This window comes from Trichechus manatus, unplaced genomic scaffold (assembly GCF_000243295.1).
Source record: "Trichechus manatus latirostris isolate Lorelei unplaced genomic scaffold, TriManLat1.0 scaffold00009, whole genome shotgun sequence".
Lineage (NCBI taxonomy): Eukaryota > Metazoa > Chordata > Mammalia > Sirenia > Trichechidae > Trichechus > Trichechus manatus.
Window position 1 is genome coordinate 27,464,961 of NW_004443945.1, and position 24,424 is coordinate 27,489,384.

The 24,424-nt window shown below is 37.3% G+C and overlaps 1 protein-coding gene across 1 annotated transcript in view; it reads right to left on the minus strand.

The window, feature by feature from the left end:
* Positions 1 to 41: 41 nt before the first annotated feature.
* SLC26A7 (solute carrier family 26 member 7) overlaps positions 42 to 24,424 on the minus strand; it is a 150,838-nt gene continuing 126,455 nt past the window's right edge. Inside the window, exons 11-17 of the mRNA XM_012559924.2 lie at positions 24,273 to 24,379; positions 22,758 to 22,824; positions 16,884 to 17,021; positions 12,490 to 12,538; positions 5,865 to 5,965; positions 244 to 298; positions 42 to 163 (exon numbers count right to left, since the gene is read on the minus strand). Coding sequence (XP_012415378.1) covers positions 42 to 163; positions 244 to 298; positions 5,865 to 5,965; positions 12,490 to 12,538; positions 16,884 to 17,021; positions 22,758 to 22,824; positions 24,273 to 24,379 — 639 coding nt within the window. The remainder of the gene's footprint in view (positions 164 to 243; positions 299 to 5,864; positions 5,966 to 12,489; positions 12,539 to 16,883; positions 17,022 to 22,757; positions 22,825 to 24,272; positions 24,380 to 24,424) is intronic.

Genomic DNA, 24,424 nt, shown 5'->3' on the forward strand with positions numbered 1-24,424 from the left:
CTTTGATCCTACATTCTAAATTTTCTTGTAACTCTTACATGCTAACTTGCTCGACTCACCTTATTTGAATGGATGGTGCTTATTGCAGCAGATACTGATTCAAAAAATATTGGTTTCTCTGAGTCTAGGTTTCCACAGTACTGCATTGCTTTTATCAAGGAATCTACAACAAAGCACAGGTGATAAGGATACATGGAGCAGCAGAATGATCATATTCAATGTTAGCCAAGGACACTCTCATACCTGTGCAATGGGCTAACGTTATATCCATGCTCCTGTTCTTACAGTCCATGTAAACCTGGAGGAATTGAAATTGTATACCCACAATTAATTCAGGATAGCTGTCAGGAAGGAATAAGACGGGTTTCAGAAGAAACTTGAAAATTTCTAGTTAAAAAACAAAAAAAGCCAACATTCATGAAGTCAAAAAAAAAAAAAAGCCAGCGTTTATGAAGTCAGACCACCAGAGGGAGGCATTGTTACACAGTCAGGCATAACTTGGAAAGCTTCTAAAAGAGACTCCTAGCAAACTATTAATACAGCAGGACATCTACCTTTACTGTAAATGAACTTGTCTGTTTACATCTTCCACTTCATTTAATAAAAATATTAACATCACATTTCCTTCCCTATAATACAATTACAAAATTGTTCTCAAACTTCTTTTATTGGAAGTCATGGACCCATTTAGGAAAACGATAAAAGCTTCAGATCTACTTCTCACAGTAATATATTACATTAATTTCAGCAGATTCATGGACGCACTAAATAGTTGGTAAATTGAGGACCCCACTATAATTCAAGCCAAGCATGACTTCCCAACTTCCATTTTTAAAGATCAATCAAGACGAGAGGTCCTAATTTGCTTGGAATACTTTAGAGTCTTGCCTTGTTTAAGTCATAGAAAATCTCATTTAAGAACAGTAGAACAGGTAGAGGGTCAGCCTGATCTTAAATTCATCCAGACCCAACTCTGTTCATGAAATTGACTGAAAGTAAATCTAGATGTTTTAGTAACAGGAGGATGGATTTAATCATATAATAGTGATGTACCTTGCATATAAAATGTAGAAAGCTGCATTTGTAACACATTCTAAGAGTGTTCACAATATATAAAATACTTCCCTCATATCCTTCCAGCAGTAACCAGTTCTCCCTATAGGTGGAGAAATGTAAAATAATAAGAGATGTATCACTCTAAGCATAAATAAATAAATCTATAAATAAGTAGGTATGTAAGTAGGTAGATGGATATGTAGATAAATAAATACGTACATACATAGAATGAGACTTTACCATTGAATAAATGGCTCGTTTCTGCAAGTTAAAATGATTAATTCAAGGTGACCTGTCAGTGTTTGACTTTTTCTTAAGCTCACTGAAACACAGGCACATTGCTACGGGTGGTTTGTTGATGCTGATAGGCATAATCTCCAGTTCACTGACATCTCAGTGTGCCAAGTACAGGAGTAAAGTACACCCTGCTTGCTTCAACCTACAACTCCCAGTTGTTTTAGTCCTTTAACTAAAGTGACTAAGAAAACAATCCAACAAGTGTTGTTAGAAAGCAGGAAGACACACGTGGCTAAAGAAACCCTATGGCTCTTTACTCTGGTCCCTCTTTCAGGGTGGCTGGAACTAAGAAAGAATATTAGCTGCAGTGATACTATTTGCAGTTTAAGAAATGACTTCTGTAAAGGGAGAATAATAGCAGCTAGCATTATTGACAGGTAACTGCCAGAAATTCAAGTTGGATTCAGAAGACAATGTGGAACTAGGGATATCATTGCTGACATCAGATGGATCTTGGAAGAAAGCAGAGAATACCAGAATGATGTTCACCTGAGTTTTATTAACTATGCAAAAGCATTCGATTGTGTGGATCATAACAAATTATGGATAACATTGAGAAGAATGGGAATTCTAGAAAACTTAAATTTTCCCCATGCAGAACCTGTACACTGACTAAAAGATAGTCCTTCAAACAGAACAAGGGGATACTGAGTGGTTGTATCCTTTTGCTATATTTATTCAATGCTAAGCAAATAATCCGAGAAGCTGAACTACATGAAGAAGGATGTGGCATCAGGATTGGAGAAAAACTCATTAATGACCTGCATTATGCAGATGACATAACCTTGCTTGCTGAAAGTGAAGAGGACTTGAAGCACTTACTGATGAAGATCAAAGACTAAAGCCTTCAGTATGGATTATACCTCAACATAAACAAAACAAAAATCCTCACAACTGGACCAATAAGCAACATCATGATAAACCAGAGAAAAAATTGAAGTTGTCAAGGATTTCATTTCACTTGGATCTGCAATCAATGCCCATGGAAGCAATAGTCAAAAAATCAAATAATGTATTCCATTGGGCAAATCTTCTGCAAAAGACCCCTTTAAAGTGTTAAAAAGCAAAGATGTCACCTCGAAGGCTAAGGTGTGCCTGACCCAAGTCATGGTATTTTCAATCACTTCATATGTATGCAAAAGCTGGACAATGAATAAGGAATACCAAAGAATTTATGCCTTTGAATTATGATGTTGGTAAAGAACATTGACTATACCATGGGCTACCAGAAGAACGAACAAATCTGTTTTGGAAGAACAGCCAGATTCTCCTTAAAAGTAAGGATGGCAAGACCTTGTCTCACATACTTTGCACATGTTATCAGGAGGGACCAGTCCCTGGACAAGGACATCATGGTTGGTAAGGTAGAGGGTCAGCAAAAAAGAGGGAGACCCTTGATGAGATGGACCCTCAATGAGATGGATCGACACAGTGGCTGCAACAATGGGCTCAAACAGCAATGATTGTGAGGATGGTGCAGGACCGGGCAGTGTTTTGTTCTGTTGTGCACAGGGTCACTATAAGTCGGAACCGACTTGACAGCACCTAACAATAGCATTACTGAGTACTTACTAAAACTGCCAAACACTTTGTTATGTGCTTTATATGCAATGTATCTTTTCTGAGCCTCATTAACAACTTAATAAAATGGTAATTCTACTTCCAGTTTACAAAAAAGCAAATACTTTGGCCGAGATCCTAGAACTGGTACGTGTTAATATTTGGACCCAGGGTTCTAAAGCTGTAATTAATTAACATATATCACAATGTTATTGTGCTGTTGAGTGCCGTTGAGTTGATTGCAACTCATAGCTACCCTATGCCATTACAGAAGCAGATCTCCAGGTCTTTTTCCTGCAGAGCCACTGTGTGAGTTCGAACCGCCAACCTTTTGGTTAGTAGCCAAGCACTTTACCACTTTGCCACCAGGGCTCCTTAATTTTATCATAACTATGATGAAATAAGCCAAGTAGCAATAAGGTAACTAAAAGGGTAAGCCAATACAAAACTGCTGGATTTGTATATATGAATGAAAAACACCTGGCCAAGGGTAAATATCATTTTCTGCCAATTTAAAAATAAACCACATCGGCTGATTTATGCCATCGTTCTATTTAAATATACCATTATATAGAATACAAAGACCATTAAAATTAATAAAAAGATAAAGCCCTTTCTCAACATGTCCAGTACCCAGACTGTTTGGACTTCTCTGAATTAGCTCCTAAGCTCATTGGGAGTAGAAAACCATTTTCCCCTCTTCACTAACCCTAAGTCCTGATTTTCAATATTTAGAGAGGACAACCAATTAGAGCACATTCAGAAACAAACTTAAAATACAGTTGAACAAAAAATATACACACTGGCCTTTATATTATAGTCTCATGTTTTTCAAAATATGATCCTTGGATCACCTGCATCAGAATCATCTATTGTTGTGTAAAATGAAGATCCCTGGATCAGAACCAAGACCCAGAAGGCTGCATTTTCAGTGAGCACCCCTGATGATCCTATACGCACTAAAGTTTATGAGTACTCATCTAGACCGTGGCAACACAGAGCAAATAAAAATTCCAAACATAAGAGTACATGAATGAAGAGGAACTCTCTGTTTACAGTCCAGATTTAGATACAAGAAAATATAAAGTATTCAGGTTGAATCCTAGGCCAAAATGATGCAAAACTTTTATAGTGAACAAGAAAATAAATGCACATCATATGGGGGAAAGTGTGACTTGCCAAAACTAGCCACTAGATTTAAGGTCCAGGATATTTTGCAATAATTTATTCACTTTCTGAATATCTGCTAATTCTGGAACAAAATTAGTATTACATCACCAGAAGTTAACCAGATGACCCAGAGAGGTCATTTAGTCCAAATCTCTCATTTTTACTAAATGAATAACCTGAGATCCAGACAGACAGGTTAGATGATTCTCCCAAGCTTCACAATTAGTGTGGTAGAATTGAGAGCACACCCCTAGACTTTCACATACTATGCAGCTTCCCCTCCAGACACTCCCACCCTTACCTTCATAGGAAGCTATACTGAAGTTTGCTATCTGTACTATCTTGAGTTTGAAACACTGGAAATTTCAAATCAAATCCAAAATATAAATGAGTAGAGACACAACTTCTGCAACACCCCAAGAAAGCAATCAAAATCCACAATGTGAGACCTGTACTGACTACTAATCTTAACTCTTTAAAAGTCATTGTCAGTGGTTGTTAGATGCTCACACGAAAATATTTGCTGGCATCATCTTTCATAACTACCTTTAAAACATTGCAGGTGTATGAAGGAGGAAAAAAGTATAAGTCAGATTTCCACTTCTGGCCTTGATGAGTAACTAATGCAAGATTTTCTTATCCTCTACAAATAAGTAGGAAACAGAACGAAAATATACGAACAACTGTTTTCAGGCATTGGGCAACAGGCAGCACGGGACTGAGTTCTCTGAGAGAAGGAAAGTAAATGAGGCGAGCCCTACAATCACCCCAACTTTCTGCCACCAAGCCCTATCTGGGCCATGTCATGATGAGGAGGATCCAAACAAACTGCAGCAGCTTCACTGGGCTGATAGCAATTGATAAAAAGGAGGGTGATATGCAGAGAAACAGCTCCAGAAATTTTTTTAAAGTTTTGAGTAAGTCTTTGGCTGAATACAAAGCCACACATACATAGACTGAGACTCTCTGAGACCAGGGAAAGAAAAATCTACTGGGGAAAGAACAAATACTGGGGAGCAAACAGAAACCATTGGAAGACTGAGGACAGTTGAGGAACAGATGTTGCCCCACCCTTACAAGCCCTTATCCCCAATTTTAGGGATTGGTGGAGAGAACACGAGGAAATAGGAAACAGGATGAATTCCTTACTGACTTAGTATTTATTCAAAATAACTGAGAAAAATCTCAAAAGTGTCCAGACTATTCCTTGAATTGGCAAAGTTAGATGTTCTTCCATCTGTGAAAACAGAGGTTTGTAAACTAAGCCAGTTTTAAAGAAATAAAGGGAATTTTATGTTTGCACATCTTGATCATAGACCCCCATGGAGGTAATGTGCTAGAGAAGTAGGTACCACGGCCCAAGGGAACATAGAGAAAAGAGCCCTTGTATCGGACACCGTTTGGGAGACCAGGAATGGTATCTTGTTAGACTTTACATCCTCCTATCACCAAGGCCACTTTTTCAAGCAGTCTATGCCCTGGAAGGAACTTTGTCCTTCTTTCTGTAAGCCTCCTAAGCTAACTATCCAGCAGGTTCTATGCCTAGAATACCCCCACCCCCAACCCCCACATATACACACACCTAGACGCTTCAAGAGTCTCCTGAAAACAAATCTTGGGTGATGGCAGGCATAAAGTCCAGTGTCCTTTGGGGGAAATTGGGGAGATTTGAGCACTGAAATGAGCACACGCAAGACCCTGGAGCTGAGACAGTGGATGACGAAAACCCCTGTTACTTAAGTGAAGGGAAGGAATCCATCCGACATAAGCTATGTAAATACCTCAACAAGCATGGAGACTCCAGAAGAGTCAAAAAAGGTCAATCCACTGCAATCCAGGATTAAAGAACACTTCTCATTTGGGCAGGGCTGTGAAACCTCGTCTGTAGGAGAAACAGAGACGTTAGTTAGGGAGAATTTTCAGAGATTTCTGCTGATGACTTTCCTGAATGGTGGGAAGATAACAATGGTCTCGTGTTTAACAACACTAATTCTGAACACTTTTCCGTTAACTACAGATTATTTCTTAACTCTTTGATTTTGTATTTGAGAATGTTATTTCAGTTAGTATAATATAACTTATTTAAAAACAATGATAGGGCGGCACACCTGGGGTCCCTCAAAGGAGACATGTGGCTCTCAGAGCAGATCATGTAGGCAGTTTCCTCTATTATTGCTAGGCAAAGTCTATCAAATAAACTCCAATTCATTCATTATTATGAAATTCTCTGAATATATACATTGTTAATTGCAATAGTTTTCCCATCTAATATGCCCCAAATTTTCCCCTCTAGTGGCTACAGAAAAGTCCCTCAATTAGCATTAGAGGAAGTATGAGGGAAATAGTACATTAAAAACAAGTGCTGCTTAGAAGTAAAAACAGGTGAACAGAAAGTACAAAACACACTGAAAACTTTTAAACAGCAATAATTTTTAGAGAAAGAAGAAAGGCTACAAAGTAATTTTAATGTATTTGAAAAACAGTACTCAGGTGTAAGATTTGTTTTCATGTTTCACCTTTAGATCTATTTTCATATTTATTAATTGAAAAAATAAGTATCGAACATGTAATATGTTCAAGAAACCTTTTTAAAATATAGTGGATGAAACAAATACGAGTGAGATCCTATTAACTTTCTTTAAAGAGCTTACAACTTCCTTGAGGGTCAAGGATAGAATTGGTGCATAAACAATATATCATTAACAATGATAAAATGAAAAGAATGGGAGTTTACAAGAAGGAAAAGTCTCTTTGGAGTGATCAGGGAAGACTTCGTGTAAAAACTGGTCTTGAAGGATGGGTAAGAGAGTAGAAATGATGGAGTGAGGTAAGCATTCCAACCACACGGAACAGCTTTAAATGCTAGCTTAAGATTTTGAGGTCCCCCTGCTTCCATTCAACCAGCACTTACTGCATGCCTACTATGCACCAGGCACTTTGTAGTGGCCTCTATTTCTCTCAGGAGGAGGAAGACCAGGCAGTTAGTACAGATTCAGGCTATGTTTCCACTGGCCTGAAGTGGTAAATTACAATCCCAAGTAATATTGAATGTTACCACAACTGATCCACTCCACTGACAACTCAGTAGTAACCATTACCATTCACTATTTGCCAAATTAAGCATAGAACCCACCTCTCTTAATACAGAGGCTCTTACTTAGATCTTAGGTATAATATGCTCCTGCTCTCAGAGATAGGAAGCGATTAAGATCACAAGAAAAAGAAAAATATGTATTTTAAGCAACAATAGTGAGTTGCTGATTTGAATTTATTCCTTTTATACCCTAGTCCTATAAATGCACACTCATGAGCACATACACACACACACACACACACACACACACAGAGAAAAAATTATATGTTGGCAATACATTAATTAGTTTTTAGATGCTTTTATTCCACTTTGTTTAGAGTTACAGTGACAGACTAAGCCAATATTTAAAAAGGTCGCTAAGACATTTGGCTCATTATTTAATCTGTGACATGTATTTCCTTGCATATTTTTTATGATTCATAAGTACATTTGTATCCAAACTAGAAACATTTTATTGAGTTTTCAGAATATATAAATCTCTAACAAGTATCAGATAACATAAACTTTCCTGGCGAAGTTCAAAAATTTATATGACATACATACATATATACACCCATATATATATAGATATATATATAAATTTTATATCTAATCCCGGGAGAGGACAGGAAAGCTGGTAATGGAGAATCCAACGTCGAGAAGGAGAGAGTGTTGACACATCATGGGGTTGGCAACCAGTGTTGCAAAACAATATGTGTATTAATTGTTTAATGAGAAACTAATTTGCTCTGTAAACCTTCATCTAAAGTACAATAAACAAAAAATTGTAATTGCTATTCTCTTTATTTCATCATCTAAGTGGTAATAGATTATTAACTATGAAAATGTTTGGGCTTTATCAATAGTGATACAAAAATTTCCCTTCCAACATCCACACAGAGTGTTCAGGCCATTGCTGTCTTTGCCTTTTATTTTTACACTCAAGTTTTCTCTTTGCTGTTACTTTAATCAAAAATATGTGTAGACTTTCAGACCTTCAAAAACAAAACACAATAAAATAAAGCAAAACAAAAAACTTATGCTATGTAGTTGTAGATAATAATTTAAATAAGCCATCTTAGCAGAAGCAGTTCATGATGGCATTTCTAAAATAAAAAAGATATCCTTATTGGTGAAGTTACTGATTCACTCAAATGAATATTTAAATACAATGGACATTTCTGAAATGTGAAGTTTTCTTTTACATGGTATCCTCTCAGTTACTGCTATTGTACTGATTTTATGGCAATAGCCTTGTGTTCTAAGCTTCTAAGTAAATTAACCAGTGCAATAAAAATCACATCAACCCACAAGAGTAAAGTGAATACACAGCTAATATCCTGCCTAAGGCAAAATGACGTAAGCTAGGAGCATGTGCAAAGGAGACATCTGATCTCTACCCATGTGGGATGTGGTAAATGATGGGATTTATCTACAAAAAACAACATTTCAAAGAGAAATTAACCATCAGGTGTGGGCGGGCAATTAACTCCAGACTGTGGAAGCCAGCTCTTTCCTGTGGAATATTCATTAAGTCCTTTAAAAAGTATTCATATCTGCATAATTTAGGAACACTTTCTATCTACTTCTAAAGATTCTTGACAGTCTTGTGAGTCACTCATAATTTTTTAAAAGAAGGCATTCAATTAACTACTCAGAAGCAGATATAGATCTTAAATTTCTCAAGAAAATAAAGAGATACAGAACATTTATGACAAACCACAACACTGTTTTTGGAAAACATGTGCACATGTTATTGTGCATCTCATTCATTCATTCATTCAAGCAGTTAGTCGATGTAGACGTATTGAATGCTTACTCTAAGCACTGTCCTAGGAAACACAAATAGGTGAACCAAAGAGATACTGTCCCTTGCTCTCAACCAATAGGCTCACATTCAAGCAGAGAAAGGAGTCATTTGAACTAGTAATCTGAAGTGTTATGAGGACAGGAAAAGATGTGCAGAAAGTGCCGAGGAGGTGTAGCAGTGACCTAGTGCAGCTGTGGGGCAGTTCTACTGGGTCCTTTAAGGTCGCTTTGAGTCTGAATCAACTCGATGGCAATGAGTTTGAAAGATGTCCATGGAGCCCTGGTGGCGCAGTGATTACGAGCTTGGCCGCTGACCAAAAGGTTGGCAGTTCAAATCCACCAGCCACTCCTTGGAAACTCTACGGGGAAGTTCTATTCTGTCCTATAGGGTCGCTATGAGTCAGAATTGACTTGACAGCAATGGGTTTTTTTGTTTGTTTGTTTGTTTTTTAAAGACGTCCATATTTTAATCTCTAGAACCTGTGAAGAAGTTACCTTATATGGCAAAAGGGACTTTGCAAATGTGCTTAAATTAAAGATCTTGAGATGGGGAGGGCCCGGGTGGCACAGTTACCTACTGGGCTACTAACCAAAAGGTTGGCATTTCAGACACACCCAAGTGCCTCAAAAGAAAGGCCTGGCAATCTGCTTCCAAAATGTCACAGGCATAAAAACCCTATACAGTGCCTTTCTACTCGGAAACACATAGGGTCACGTTCAAGTTGGAATCCACTCAGCAACCGGTTGTTGTCATTGTTGAGACGGGGAGGTTACCCTGGATTATCTGGGTAGGCCCAAGGTAATCACAAGGGCCTTTAGGAGAGGAAGTCAGGAGGGTCAGAGTCAGAGGTGGTCGAGGTGGGCCTGCCAAGCCATAATGCTAACAGAGACCTCACCAGGGTGTCTGCTGGCTTTGGCACAGCGTGACTAAAACGGTTTTGGGACACAGACTACTAAATATGGTAATGGAAGATTTCCCCAAAAGTGAGAAAATTTTATTCCCATGCAAGAAATAATACCAGAATTTCCATCTTTTAATTTATGTAGCCAGTTTCATATATTTTGATCATTCTATCATGTGCTCAACAATTTAAAAATCTTCCCCTAGCTAAATTCATCTTCTTTTTAGCTGCCCTCTTGGGTTCCCTCTTCATTCCAGTTTAGAGCTTCAAAACTTCAAAATCATTTTGTATTATTACCTTCTCCCTTCTCCCAACATCTAAACAGTGCCAGATTATATTCACTATACCTCTGCAGTCTCTTTTGATTCCATTCTCTCTTTTTTCCATTTCCATTGCCATGTGACCAAAGCAGAGGCCAGGGGAGCCTTTCCCTCCTCATCTGGATTTTCACCATCCCACCCTTTGTTCTTCCTCCCTGCAGACTGCATTCAGACCAGTACTCTCAAACTCCAACTTCAGCAGCTTTTCCTGTATGCGTGCCTGCCCTCAACAGGAGACGCTAGTCCTGCGTCTGTCTCTAACTAACTGCATAATCCAGAATGAGTGTTATCTCCTATGGACCTCAGCTTCTTTGCAGAGTACGCTATTACCTATTTTTTAAATGAAACGTGTTATGGATCGAATTGTGTTCCCCAAGATTATGTGTTGTAAATCCTAACCCCTATGCCTGTGGTTATAATCCTGTTTAGGAATGCATTTTCTTTATGTTAATAAGGCAACATTAATGTACAGTGTGTCTTAAATCAATCTCTTTTGAGATATAAAAACAGCGGACTGAGCAAACAACAAAGCAAGCAAGCACAGATGGGGAAGATAGATGCCATGCCACACGAGATCTCCAAGGAACCAAGAAACAGAAGGTGAAAAGAGCAAGGATCTTGCCTCAGACACAACAGAGAGAAAGTCTTTCCCTAGAGCCAATGCTCTGAATTCAGACTTCTAGCCTCCTAAATTGTGAGAAAATAAATTTCTGTTTGTGAAAGCCACTTACTTGTAGTATTTCTGTTAGAACAGCACTAAGTAACTAAGACAAAGGGTATAGTATTTACTTATTACCTATTTCAGGGTTATTGAGAAGAATGCCCTATGAAAACTGTGAACTGCTAAACAAATATTTATTATAATTTTCATTAATTGGCTAAGTGTTTATTAGGCCAGGAAAGATAAAGCAATGGAAATTGAAAATGTATTCCTTGCCTTAAGAATCTAGTTAGGAAGAAAATATATACAAATAAAACAACTCTATAAACATACAAGGCAATATGTGATCAAGTGAAACATGTGGTAGTCTCTCTGTTTTACTATTACTACGATTTCCATTTTCCAGCTGAAAATACTGAATTCCAGGCTGTACTCACTGTATACTACCCTGTATGGGTTGACTGGCTTCTTGTTTGCATAATTTTCTACCCAACAATATTGCAAGGAGTATGTTTCTTCAATTTTCTTACTTCTCTATTAAGATTCAAAGAAAGCATGAGATTTGGATGGCAGAAAATGGAGAATGTTCTAGTTAGGAGAATCTTAGGCTCAGAGCCAGAGATGATTAAATTCAATGTTAGTCTGAGTCAACTCAACAGTAACTGGTACTAGTATAGCCACAAGTATAGGAGTTAAAAGATTCCCACACATATTTTAGGGGGACACAATTCAATCCATAATAGATCTGTAGTAATACTTTTCTTTTTGTTGCTGTTGTTCCTGATATTTATTACTTGTGCCTTATCTCTTCTTCCCTATCAGTCTTATCTGGTAATTGAGGATTTTATTTTTTTCTTCAAAGAACCAGATTTGTGCTTTCTTGATCCTCTTAATTATATTTTTTCTATGTCATTAATTTTTTCTTCTATCTTTATTATTTCTTCCCTTCTACTTTCATTATGTTCATTTTACATTTTTAACCTCTTGGTATAGATGCTTAAGTCATGAATTTTTAGCCTTCTTTCCTAATATATGCAATGCAGTTTAGTATATACATTTCCCTTTCAGCACTGCTTTAGCTGTTTCCCATAAGTTTTGATATGCAGTATATTCCTTACAATTTAGTTATTTTTTTCTAATTTTCAGTATGATTTCTTCTTTGACCAATGGGTAATTTTAAAGAGTATTTCCTAACTTCCAAATGTGTGAGAACTTTCGAGTCATCTCTTATAAATTACTTTCTTTTAGAATTTTCTAGCTAATTGTATGGTGTATATAACATCCCTTATTTGAATTGTGTTGAAACTTGCATTATGGCCCAGCGTATGGTCACCAAAGAGACAGCAAGAGGTTCACAGACTCTCTCATCTGTCCACTTGAGATTACAATAATGGAATACAATTAGGGAAAAGAAGGCGAAGAAAGACAGAGGAGGTGGGTCAGAAGAAAGGAGGAGGAAGAAGAAAAGTAGAAAGAAGGAGGAAGAGGAGAAGAAGCAGAAAGAGAGGAGGAGAAAGTAGTGGAAGAAAGTGGAGGAGGCAGAGGGAGAGAGAGAGTAGATGGGGAAAAAAGACTCTATTCTCTGGTTATTTTCAAGTCAGAACACTTAAAAAAATTTTTTTTTTTGGATCGGTAACTCACCATCACAGTTGCTATTGGACAGAGAATTGAGCAGCATGTTCTGTTCACACTGAAATGAAAACAAATGTAAAAAAAAAGAATGATGTTATAAAAATTAATTTTTGTGCCTGAAAAAGTACGTCATTCTTTTATTCATGAAGAATAACAAAAATATGTGCTCCAAAACTATTTTTCATTAGCTTTTTTGAGAATGATAAATACAACAAACTTAGAAATAATAAAATCAAAATCAGTTCTAAGTGTTACTAGCTGAGTAGATAATTTATGTTGTCAAGTCAGTTTGGAATATTTTCTGCAAGATTAAGTTTGCTTTTATTTTTGATAAGAAATTTAATATTTGCATGTGTTTCTCGTGTAGGATATCCAATCAGAAATTAACCTTATTTTCATTAAGAAAAAATAAGACAGCATTTTGTGAGGGAAAGTTACTGATAACATATACACAAAAGTTAACTTCTCATCTGTAAATGTATGAAAATATGCCTGAGAAACAGTCCTGATTCTATAGAAATGCTGGAGACTATAAATGACTCTGTTTCTGATAGCTAAACTTGTGTGAAAATTGCCAGTAATTGATGCTTCTAATGAGATCACAAGCTATCTACTTTTCAAATAATGTATTATTGTTATTATTATTGCTGATACTGACTGATATTTCTTTAATACTTACTATATGTCAAGGACTTTGATCATTTAACTCTCAAAACAATCCTATGAAATTTCTAACCTAATTTTTTCCTATGAAGGACCTATAACTGGGAAAGGTTAAAGTAATTGAGCAAAGTCTCAAAGCTGCTAAGATCCTGGGTTAAAACCAAAGTTCATGCTTTTCTAATTCCAAAAACTTCACGCTCCTAACCACTACTGCTTTCCCCATGAAATCAGCCTTTCATGAGAAATGTGATTTCCTTTGAAAGAGTACAGTATGGAAAGGAGGAAAAAAGAATAACTTTATGGTAGAGAAACCTGACAAACACTACCCGCCCCCCCCAAATGAAGGGATCATTTTTCAGTGTTTGTTTTGAATAGGATATTATTCTTCCTGCCCTGGGGTGTTCCAAATGGCCCTTTCATCACCTCCATCTGTTGAAAATACTGCTCCCAGAGAAGGGAAGGCAGAGGCACCGGCAGAGCACGCAGGTTTGAGCCAGAGAACCGGAAAACCACTGTGCCAAGCACGACACAAGGAGGCAAAACTGTAGTAGAGATCAACTGATGCAGCCTTGTTACTTTAAAACTAACTCTGAACGCACGCATAGGCCTTGAAAAAGAAGTAGATATCCTACAAAGAGAGAGTATGACAGGGATAATATAAGATACCCAAAAGAGCACCCATCTACACCAGACCACCCATCTCACCATTCTGAACAAGGGTTGATCCTCAGTTCCTCGGACAGCATAACTTTGAGACTGCTATCTCAACCCTTGATAAGTCCTTTAAAAATTCACGATAAGTAAATAAATACAGTATTTGCATTGTTATGATTATGGTGGGACTCCCTCTCTCAACAAAGCCTTTCTCACCATCATAAAGTTCTTAGTTTAAAGAATCTCTTTGGGTGTGATTACCTGCAATAACTTGAATCCAAGGGACTCTATTTGATTATTAGACTCAAATTTCTGAAGTCATAAGAGGGTAAAATCACATAGGTGGTACTCCCTCAAAGGGGGCTGTGTTAATAAGGTTTATTTTTTAGTGGATATGCTACAGGATAAACACTTGCCAATTTTTAATTTCTGAAAACAAACTGGAGCAAACTTAGTCTTGCAGGATATTTTACAGAAAATGCTATTGACTGATCAGTCAATAAGTAATTGGTTATAAGAATCTTCACTTCTACCAGGTACTCCATTAGAATGTGACAAAAGCTAAAAGGTAGCATATCATTTCAATAAGCAAATTCAAACTCAAAAATAAGACCAAAACTTTCTTTTAGGTTCATTAGGTTATATGGAACTCAGGACAAATTTTCCCACTAAGCTAATGTCATAATACAGCTAGTTGAACATTGCCACAAGGTATAACTTGGCTTTGTAAAAGAAATGGACCTAGAAATATATTTTCCTCTTCAGCATGAAAGCAAGTTCTCTTCAACCATAAACCACTGGTAATGGTTCCTGATGTTCCAATGAAAGTGAAATCCTGGAGAGCACAGTGAGGGTAAACACAGGTCTGGTGTTACATAGGCAGGACCAGCTTTGCGGGCATGTGACCTATGCAGTTCACAGTGCCCCATGCTTAAAAGGGTCTCATGTTTGGTTTAATGCTCTGCTGCCACCATCCTGAAATTCTTTATAATTTTTGCAAGAGACTCCACACTTTGATTTTATACTAGGCCCCATAAATTACATATCAAATTCTGCATATGAGCCTCTATGGTATGGATCAGGATAAGGAACAGAGGCATAAGCATGAAGCACTGAGGGACATGAATGTGGTACAGGACAGCTCCTGAGGCACCAGAGATGGGAGGGTCAAGATCTCCTATTTACCTGAATCCTTGGGAGACAATATATGCTCAAGGATACAAGAGAAAGAAGAAATCTTAGTGATCTGGCATAGTCAAGGAAAGCTTCATGGAGAGGGTAGAACTTGTACTCAACCACAATAATACTAAACCTGTTGCTGATTCTGACTCATACTGGACCCTACAGAACAGAGTAGAAACTTCCCGATAGGGTTTCAAGGGAGAGACTGGTGGATTTGAATTGCTGACCTTTTGGTTAACAGACATAGCTCTTAACCACTGCGCCCCCAGGGCTCCTAATCATAATACTAGCTAATATTTGATAGTATTGACTAAGTGCTAGATACTATTCTAAGTGCTTTGCACATATTAACTCATTTAATCATATTAATTATAGATGGGGAATCTGAAGCACAAAAAGTTCAGTAACTCAGCCAAGGACCCACAAGCAGTAAATGGCAAACCCAGGCAGCTTAGCTCCAAAGTCAATGCTCTTAAATACCAAGCTACATTGCAGAGAGCTTAAGAATTCAAATGATGATAGATGGCTCATTGATGTTAAATCATAGTGATGCATATTTGACTCACTATCTCTGTTAACTGGAAAAACTCATGGAGATAAAGAATGCTGGCATTTTATAATAATGTTATCGTAATGATGGCAACAGTTTGTACTTCTCTGAAGCCGTTTATCATATACTATCTCCATTAGAGTTCTTCATGTACATCTTCTCTCTCTTGATAAAATGGCCTTTAAGCTAAGTGCTGTCTTACTTACTCTTCTCAGAGTTATAGTATGTGGTATACATGCTCAGTAGATATATGCTGAAAAAATGAATGAATGAACAAGAGAATGATTACCTAAACACTAACTGCAAGAACCAAATGAAAAATATAATACAATATTAGGCTTTTCTGGGGAGAGAGGTCTCCAAACACCTATAATGCATCCTATTTAGGTTGTTACTGTTGTTTTTAGGTGCCATCAAGCCAGTTGCAACTCATAGCAACAGAACGAAACGCTGCCGAGTCCTGCACCATCCTCACAACTGTTGTTATGCTTGAACCTATTGTTGCAGCCACTGTGTCAATCCATCTCAAAAGGGTCTTCCTCTTTTTCTCTGACCTTTTACTTTACCAAGGACGATGTCCTTCTCCAAAGATTGATCTCTCCTGATAACATGTCCAAAGTATGTGAGACGTAGTCTTGTCATCCTTGCTTCTAAGGAGCATTTTGGTTGTACTTCTTCCAAGACAGATTTGTTTGTTCTTTTGGCAGTCCATGGTATATTTAATATTCTTCACCAACACCACAATTCAATGGCATCAATTCTTCTTTGGTCTTCTTTATTCATTGTCCAGCGTTTGCATGCATACGAGGCGATTGAAAACACCATGGCTTGTGTCAGGCGCCCCTTAATCTTCAAGGTGACGTCTTTGCTTTTCAACACTTTAAAGAGGTCTTTTGCAGCACATTTGCCCAATGCAATGGGTCTTTTGATTTCTTGACTGCTGCTTCCATGGCTGTTGACTGTGGATGCAAGTAAAATGAAACCCTTGACAATTTCAATCTTTTCTCTTTTTATCGTGATGTTGCTTATTCGTCCAGTTGTGAGGAGTTTTATTTTCTTTATGTTGTGTAATCCTTACTGAAGGCTGTGGTCTTTGATCTTCATCAGTAAGTGCTTGGAGTCCTCTTTACTTTCAGCAAGCAAGATTGTGTCATCTACGTATCGCAGGTTGTTAGTCTTCCTCTAATCCTGATGCCGCGTTCTTCTTCATATAGTCCAGCTTCTCCAATTATTTGTTCAGCATACAGAATGAATAAGTATGGTGAAAGGATACAATCGTATACATTTTTCAGTATCATAAAATAGTAAGGTTACCTGCAGTATGGTTTCCTAATCATATAACAGCTGATCCTACCTTGCTGATATCATCAAGTGGTTGGTTGCTGGCATTTTCCTTTTGGATTAAGTTCATTAGATCAGTATGAAACTTCTTTGCATTCAGGAAAACAAGTGGGTTGTTTATTGAGAAAATTTTCACCTGCTGCAAGGTTTCCTTTAGGAGGAGAAAAGAGATACACATTCAGAACTCTGAGTTGAATAAAATAGGATAATTATATCTAACATGTCTAAACCTGACAAGTCCAAATGCCACTTGATTGTGGGAGCAATCTATTAGCTAACATTTTCATTATTAAAATTTATTTACAGAATTTAATATACTATTACACTTCTTATGGAAAACATGTACTTACTCTTCACTAAGAAGCATCTATAAGCATGAGACTGGTCTGCACCTTTTCAGAAATTAGCCCTTGTACCTACAGAGTGGTTTTTGGGGAGCAACAGCTTAGAATATTCAAAGAGCATAAGGAAGACCTATCCTGCCAAAAGTACCTCTTCCCCTCAATCTACCAATTAAAAATTAATTAGCCAACAATATGTTTAAAAGATGAAAATACGTCCTAGGTCAACTGTCACTCATTTGCTTCACAGTGATATAGCTTTCCTTTGGCTGAAATATAACCCTACCAGTGACTGATAGTCCTAATGGGGGGAACAATAAAGAGGTAGAATCAAGAATATACTTTTGCTTTGGGCAGGCCTAGGCTATACTGGATTGCCAGGAGGTAGATGAGAGATGCAGAAAGAGAGAAGAAAGAGTTTCAGCACAAAGGTATCTGCTTTTGCTATGTTGTCCCAGGTCTTCATGGCAGTAATTGGTAGTGAGCAACTAAAGTCTTCTTCTCTACGACTGGTGTCTGACCTAGATATTGAGATGACAGTAAGTTCTAAGAAATGATGATGCCTTACCAACTAAATAATGCAACAGCCTCCAGGCTTTAATACTTGCATAAAAGAGAAAATGCAGAAAAGAACAATGCGCACAGGCAGAGGAAAGAAAGGCAAGAGAGAGAAAATATTAGATATGTGAATTCAGACAATTCATTTAACCTCACTGTTTCCTTGTCTTTAAGAGTGGGTAGATGCTTAAATCAGAAAATATCAAAAATTTTTCATTCTATAAAACTGATTGAACTCTAGAAAGTGAGGGAATTTGCTAAAAATAAACAACTCAGGAAGAAAAAAAAAAAAAACTTTAAGTTGCCAGCCTAACTTTTTGTCAAGAGTAAATCTCTTACAAACCAAAATATTTAGTTATCACAAAGCCCCAAGTCTTAGATTGCCCCACTAATCACATTACATGACTGTGCCAACATGTTGTTTTAAGACAATAAGAAAAATATATGTATTTGTTAAAGACTGGTTGTTGTTATTGTTAAGTGCTGTTGAGTAGGTTCTGACTCATAGCGACCTTATGTACAACAGAGCAAAACATCCTCACAATCGTTGCTATGTTGCAGCCACTGTGTCAATCAATCTCATTGAGGGTCTTCCTCTTTTTCACTGACTATCTACTTTATCAAGCATTATGTCCTTATCCAGGGACTAGTCCCTCCTGATAACATGTCCAAAGTATGTAGAGTGAAGTCTCACCATGCTCGCTTCCAAAGCGTATTCTGACTATATTTCTGCCAAGAGAGATTTGTTCATTCTTCTAGCCAAACCAAAAAAAAAACCCAAACCAGTTGCCACTGAGTCAATTCTGACTCATAGCAATCCTAAAGGACAGAGTAGAACTGCCCCATACGGTTTCCAAGGAGCACCTGGTGGATTTGAACTGCTGACCTTTTGATTAGCAGCCATAGCTCTTAACCACTATGCCATTCTTCTGGCAGTCCATGTATATTCAATATTCTTTGTCAACACAGTAAGTCAAATGCATCAATTCCTCTTCGGTCTTCCTTATTCATTGTCCAGCTTTCAATTGCTTATGAGGAGACTGAAAATACCATAGCTTGGGTCAGGGACACTTTAGTCCTTAAAGTGATAACTTTGCTTTTTAACAATTTAAAGAGGTCTTTTGCAGCAGATTGTGAGGATTTTTGTTTTCTTTATATTGAGGTGTAATCCATACTGAAGGCTGTAGACTTTGATCTTCATCAGAAATTGCTTCCAGTCTTCTTCACTTTCAGCAAGCAAGGTTGTGTCATCTGCATAATGTAGGTTGTTAATGAGTCTTCCTCCATCCTGATGCCACATTCTTCTTCATATAGGCCAGCTTCTCGGATTATCTACTCAGCATACAAATTGAATAAGTATGGTGAAAGGATACAATGCAGATTTACACCTTTCCTGACTTTAAACCACACAGCATCCCCTTGTTATGTTTGAAAGACTGCCTCTTGGTCTATGTACAGGTTCCACATGAGCACATTTAAGTGTTCTGGAATTTCTATTCTTCACGTTATCCATAATTTATTATGATCCACACAGTCAAATGCCTTTGCATAGTCAATAAAACATCTTTCTGGCATTCTCTGCTCTCAGCCAAGATCCATCTGACATCAGCAATGATATCCCTGGTCCCACACCTTCTTCTGAATCTGGCTTGAATTTCTAGCAGTTACTTGTCAATGTACTGCTGCAACCATTTTTGAATTATTTTCACCAAAATTTTACTTATGTGTGATATGAATGAGATTGTTAGATAATTTCTGCATTCTGTTGGATCATCTTTCTTTGGAATGGCACAAATAAGAATCTCTTCCAGTCAATTATCCAGGTAGCTGTCTTTCAAATTTTTTTGTCATAGACCAGTGAGCACTTACAGTGCTGCATCCATATTTTGAAAAATCTCAATTGGTATTCCGTCTATTCCTGAAGCCTTGTTTTTTGCCAGTGCCTTCAGTGCAGCTCGGACTTCTCCGTTCAGTACCATTGGGTCTTGACCATATGCTACCTCCTGAAATTGTTGAACGTCAACCAATTTTTTTTGTCACAGTGACTTTGGGTATTCCTTTCATCTGCTATTGATGTTTCCCGTGTCATTCAATATTTTGACCTTAGAATCCTTCATTATTGTAACTCGAGGCTTGAATTTTTACTTCAGTTCTTTCAGCTTGAGAAATGCTGAGGATGTACTACCCTTTTGGTTTTCTAACACCAGGTCTTCGCACATTTCATTATAATACTTTATCTTCTAGATTCGCCCTTTGAAATATTCTGTTCAGCTCTTTTACTTCATCATTTCTTCCATTCACTTTAGGTATTCTACATTGAAGAGGAAATTTCAGAGTCTCTTCAGACATTCATTTTGGTCTTTTCTTTCTTTCCTGTCATTTTAATGACCTTTTGCTTTCTTCATGTATGATGTCCTTGATGTCATCCCACAGCTTGTCTGGTCTTCGGTCATTAGTGTTCAATGCATCAAATCTATTGTTGAGATGGTCTCTAAATTCAGGTAGGATATACTCAAGTTTGTATTTTGGCTCTCACGGACTAGTTTTAACTTTCTTCAGCTTCAGCTTGAACTTGCATATGAGCATTTGATGGTCTATTCCACAGTCAGCCCCTGGTCCTGTTCTGACTGATGATATTGAGCTTTTCCATGGTCTCTTTCCACTGGTGTAATCAATTTGATTCCAGTGCATTCCATCTGAAGAGGTCCACATATATAGTCGCCATTTATGTTGTGGAACAAATGTATTTGCGATGAACATGCCTGTTATGGATTGAATTGTGTCCCTGAAAAATGTATGTCAACTTGGCTAAGCCATGTATTGTGTGGTTGCCCACCATTTTGTGATCTGATGTGATTATCCTACGTGTTGTAAATCCTAACCTCTATGATGTTAATGAGATAGGATTAGAGGTAGTTATGATAATGACATAGGCCTCAGTCTACAGGATTATGTTTTATCTTAAGTCAATCTCTTTTGAGATATAAAAGAGAGAAGCACATAGAGAGGAGAGGGACCTCATACCAACAAGAAAGAAGCACTGGGAATAGAGTGAGTCCTTTGGACCTGGGGTTCCTGTGCTGAGAAGCTCCTAGACTGGGGGAAGACTGATAGAGCTGACAGAGAGAGAAAGGCTTCCCCTGCAGCTGGTGCCCTGAATTTGGACTTCTAGCCTCCTAGACTGTGAGAGGATAAATTTCTGTTTGTTAAAGCCATCCACTTGTGGTATTTCTGTTATAGCAGCACTAGATAACTAAGACAATGTTGTTTAGTCTTGCAAAATTCTATCATGCAATCTCCAGCATCATTAAAGAATACAGATATAAATAGTTACAGAAAAGAAATTCTCAATGGGGTTGAATTCGTTGAGTGTGAAGAGATCTCCCAAATCAAGAAAGGATTATTTCATGAGAAGAAGTGGTGGAGGAGTCCATGAATGAAGGAAAGAAGTAACAGAATATGACCATACTTTGCTTTATTTAAGTTAGTTCCACCTACCAGCTAATGTTCAAATCTTGTTCTGTCTTAGTGTATGTTTCCCTCTTATTTCTGATACAAAACCATTAACTAATGAGGTGTAGTAGTCTAAGATTTTCATGAGATAAACTTATTGTTTTTATTCAGGCAGGTGACTAGAATGTAACCAATCAACGTTTGGAGATGTGGAGAAATTTTCAGCATTTTCAACTTCCTACAAATCCCTCATTCACTTCCTCACAGATTTAGCCTGAGATGAAGGTAAGGATTAGATAGAATTTGTAAACTAGTGATGTTTAAGTTTTAGGACAGTTGAACCCAAAGTCCATTTCCACATCAAAGCTAAGAATGTCAAGGCTAATGCACGTAGCTCTACCTGTGATGTGAATACACAGACGGCTTGGGGGGCCCAGTGCATCAGTCTGGGACTTTGCACGAGCACTAAATTCCATGGAGAATTTAAGGAAAGAAAAGAAAGGTATAGAAAAGGAAAGAAAGATATCATTGGTGGAAACATCAGCTAGGAACACCCTCCAAGGCTCTGAGCTCAAACAGCTCTCTAAGAAGCAAACTTTCCATACTTATTACAAGTGCAATTAATTCTTTTCCATAAGCCCTGAATGTATCACAGGACTCCTAATTCTACTTCCTACTTCTAGTCTACTTGAAAATACCCTGATATTTATTGGTCATTCTAGTGGAGGTCAGTTCTTTCTGTTCTGTGGGGAACAATGAGGTACTGAAACAAGCGAATGTGAAAAACAAAGAAAAAAATGTTAACCAAACATTTACAAAGCAGGTTCAAAGTGAGGCCAATTTTTAGAAATTGGCAGAAAATTCAAATCAACATTTATTTCCTTCACTTTAAACTGTTCTGGTCATCTCTTGGAACAAGAAACTAAACTCAAATACAATCAATTGTTCTGCCTCGGCATAGGCATGGCGAGACAATTTATGTAACTTGTTTCCTTAGAAAGGTGTCCACTTGCAAGAAACTGATCCTATTGGCTTTCCATAACCACTGAGCTTAATGACCCTCTGCTAATACAGTCTCACTGACTGAGGTTAAAAAAAAAAAAAAAGCAGTATCATGAACCTACTTTGCTTTATGCCCTTCCCTATTCCCTATCTTCCTCTATCACGTAATTCAGAATAGACTGTTAGTTTAGTTCGCCTGTTTCATGCAACTGAGTAATAGAAAGGATGTTTCAAATGTCTACTCCTATCTAGGCCCTGATTCTACTGTGAACTGTAGTTCTATGAACCATGATATGGTCTTGTCTGAATGCTAATATGAGGAGGTTTTTTTATTTTCCCCTTGGTTTGTGTATCATTGACATTGATTATTATATGTGTGGCATCTCATATATACCATTAAAAGTTCATACCTCATTAAAAATAGAATTATCCTGCTTTTAAATGTCATAATTTACCTGCTTCTTATAACTTAAAACTATCAGACTCATAAAAGTATCAATAATTGCACAAAAGAAAAAGGAAGCTAAACTTACACCATCCACTTCCGTCTTCACTTTAAATTCCATTTCTTTCAGATTTTTTATGCTCACAGTTTTTCCTCTAGAATTAAGGAAAATAGAAAATAAAATAAGTTACTTCCTAATCACTATGTAACAGTAAAGAAACCAAAAGGATGTCACTTTGCCTTAACAATTAGATTGTGTCTGAAATGCTTTAGATACTATAACCCACTTGTTCACAAAGCACTGACAAATCTATAGATCTTTGGAAGCTCAGGAATAGAGTGAAACAAAGGAGGTATCTAAACAGAGATTAACAAATGTAATTTACCTCATTGGGTTCCCAGGATCCCATATCTCCAACAACAAACAGTAGATTAGTAAAGAAGACTTGTAAAAGAGAAAGGGTTAGAAAGTATACATGTTTAACAAACTCTTTTTTTAGGGGAAAGGAAATAAGGATGGAATCAAAGCTATTAAATTAAAGCTAGAAACCAATAATGATGAATCTACATAGATAAATTCTCTAAACATAGAATCTATATAGATAAAACTTAAAAATTTTAACAATACATTATTTCATAAAGAATCCCAAGGGGAGAATGAGAAATGAGTAGCGCATTATCAGATGATGAGTGCTGGGAGCAAAGGGAGAGAATTGGTCAAAATAGGGGAATGGTTTACAGATTTCAGTAAAGAGATGAAAAGAATGTGTTCCTTAAAAAATTGTCTAGAAATATTTTTATTAAAGATTAATCTGGCTTCTGAAAAATAAAACTTGCTTAGGTTATTAATTTTCAAAATAATTCTATTACGATATGGTTTGTGGAAACCCTGGTGCTGTAGTGGTTAATTGCTACAGCTGCTAAACAAAAGGTCGGCAGTTCGAATCCACCAGGTGCTCCTTGGAAATTCTATGGGGCAGTTCTACTCTGTCCTACAGGGTTGCTATGAGTCAGAATCGACTCGATGGCAACTGGTAATAATATGGTTTGTGTATCACTGACATTGATTACTGCATTCCTTCACTTCATGCAAAAATATATAGCTGTAGGATATAATACATGCCTATTGAGCTAATTTATTTACTTTTAATTGTTGTTGTTGTTGTTGTTAGGTGCCACTGAGTCGATTCTGACTCATAGCAACCTCGTGTGACAGAGTAGAACTGCCTCCATAGGGTTTTCTAAGCTGTAATCTTTACAGGAGCAGATTGCCAGGTCCTTCTCCACAGAGTCGCTGGATAGGTTCAAATTGCCAACCTTCAGATTAGCAGCCGAGAGCTGAACTGTTGCGCCACCAAGGTATATATTCAATTTTATAGTAATGACAAGATATTTCTCTTCATAGAGACCAACATTGCTATATATCATACGTAGATTGAACATTTTCTTATCTATTTGCCTCTAATGGTCTAATACTAAGTAAACCATGACATTGTAGTACTTATGTTTTACTCGTACTTTAATTGCAAGAATTGAAAGTAACTGGCAACATCATGTAGTCTGCTGCTCTGTCAGAATAAACAGCATTTAAATAAGATCTTACCTTGGGAAGCGTCCAATCACTAAAGCTATTGTACAGACAACACCAAACAGCAGTCCCACATTGGCAGCAAAACATATTGTAAATATATATGTACTGACCCATATGCCCTGAAAGAGAAGCAGAAGATACAAGTCCTTTGATATTCCAGTCTT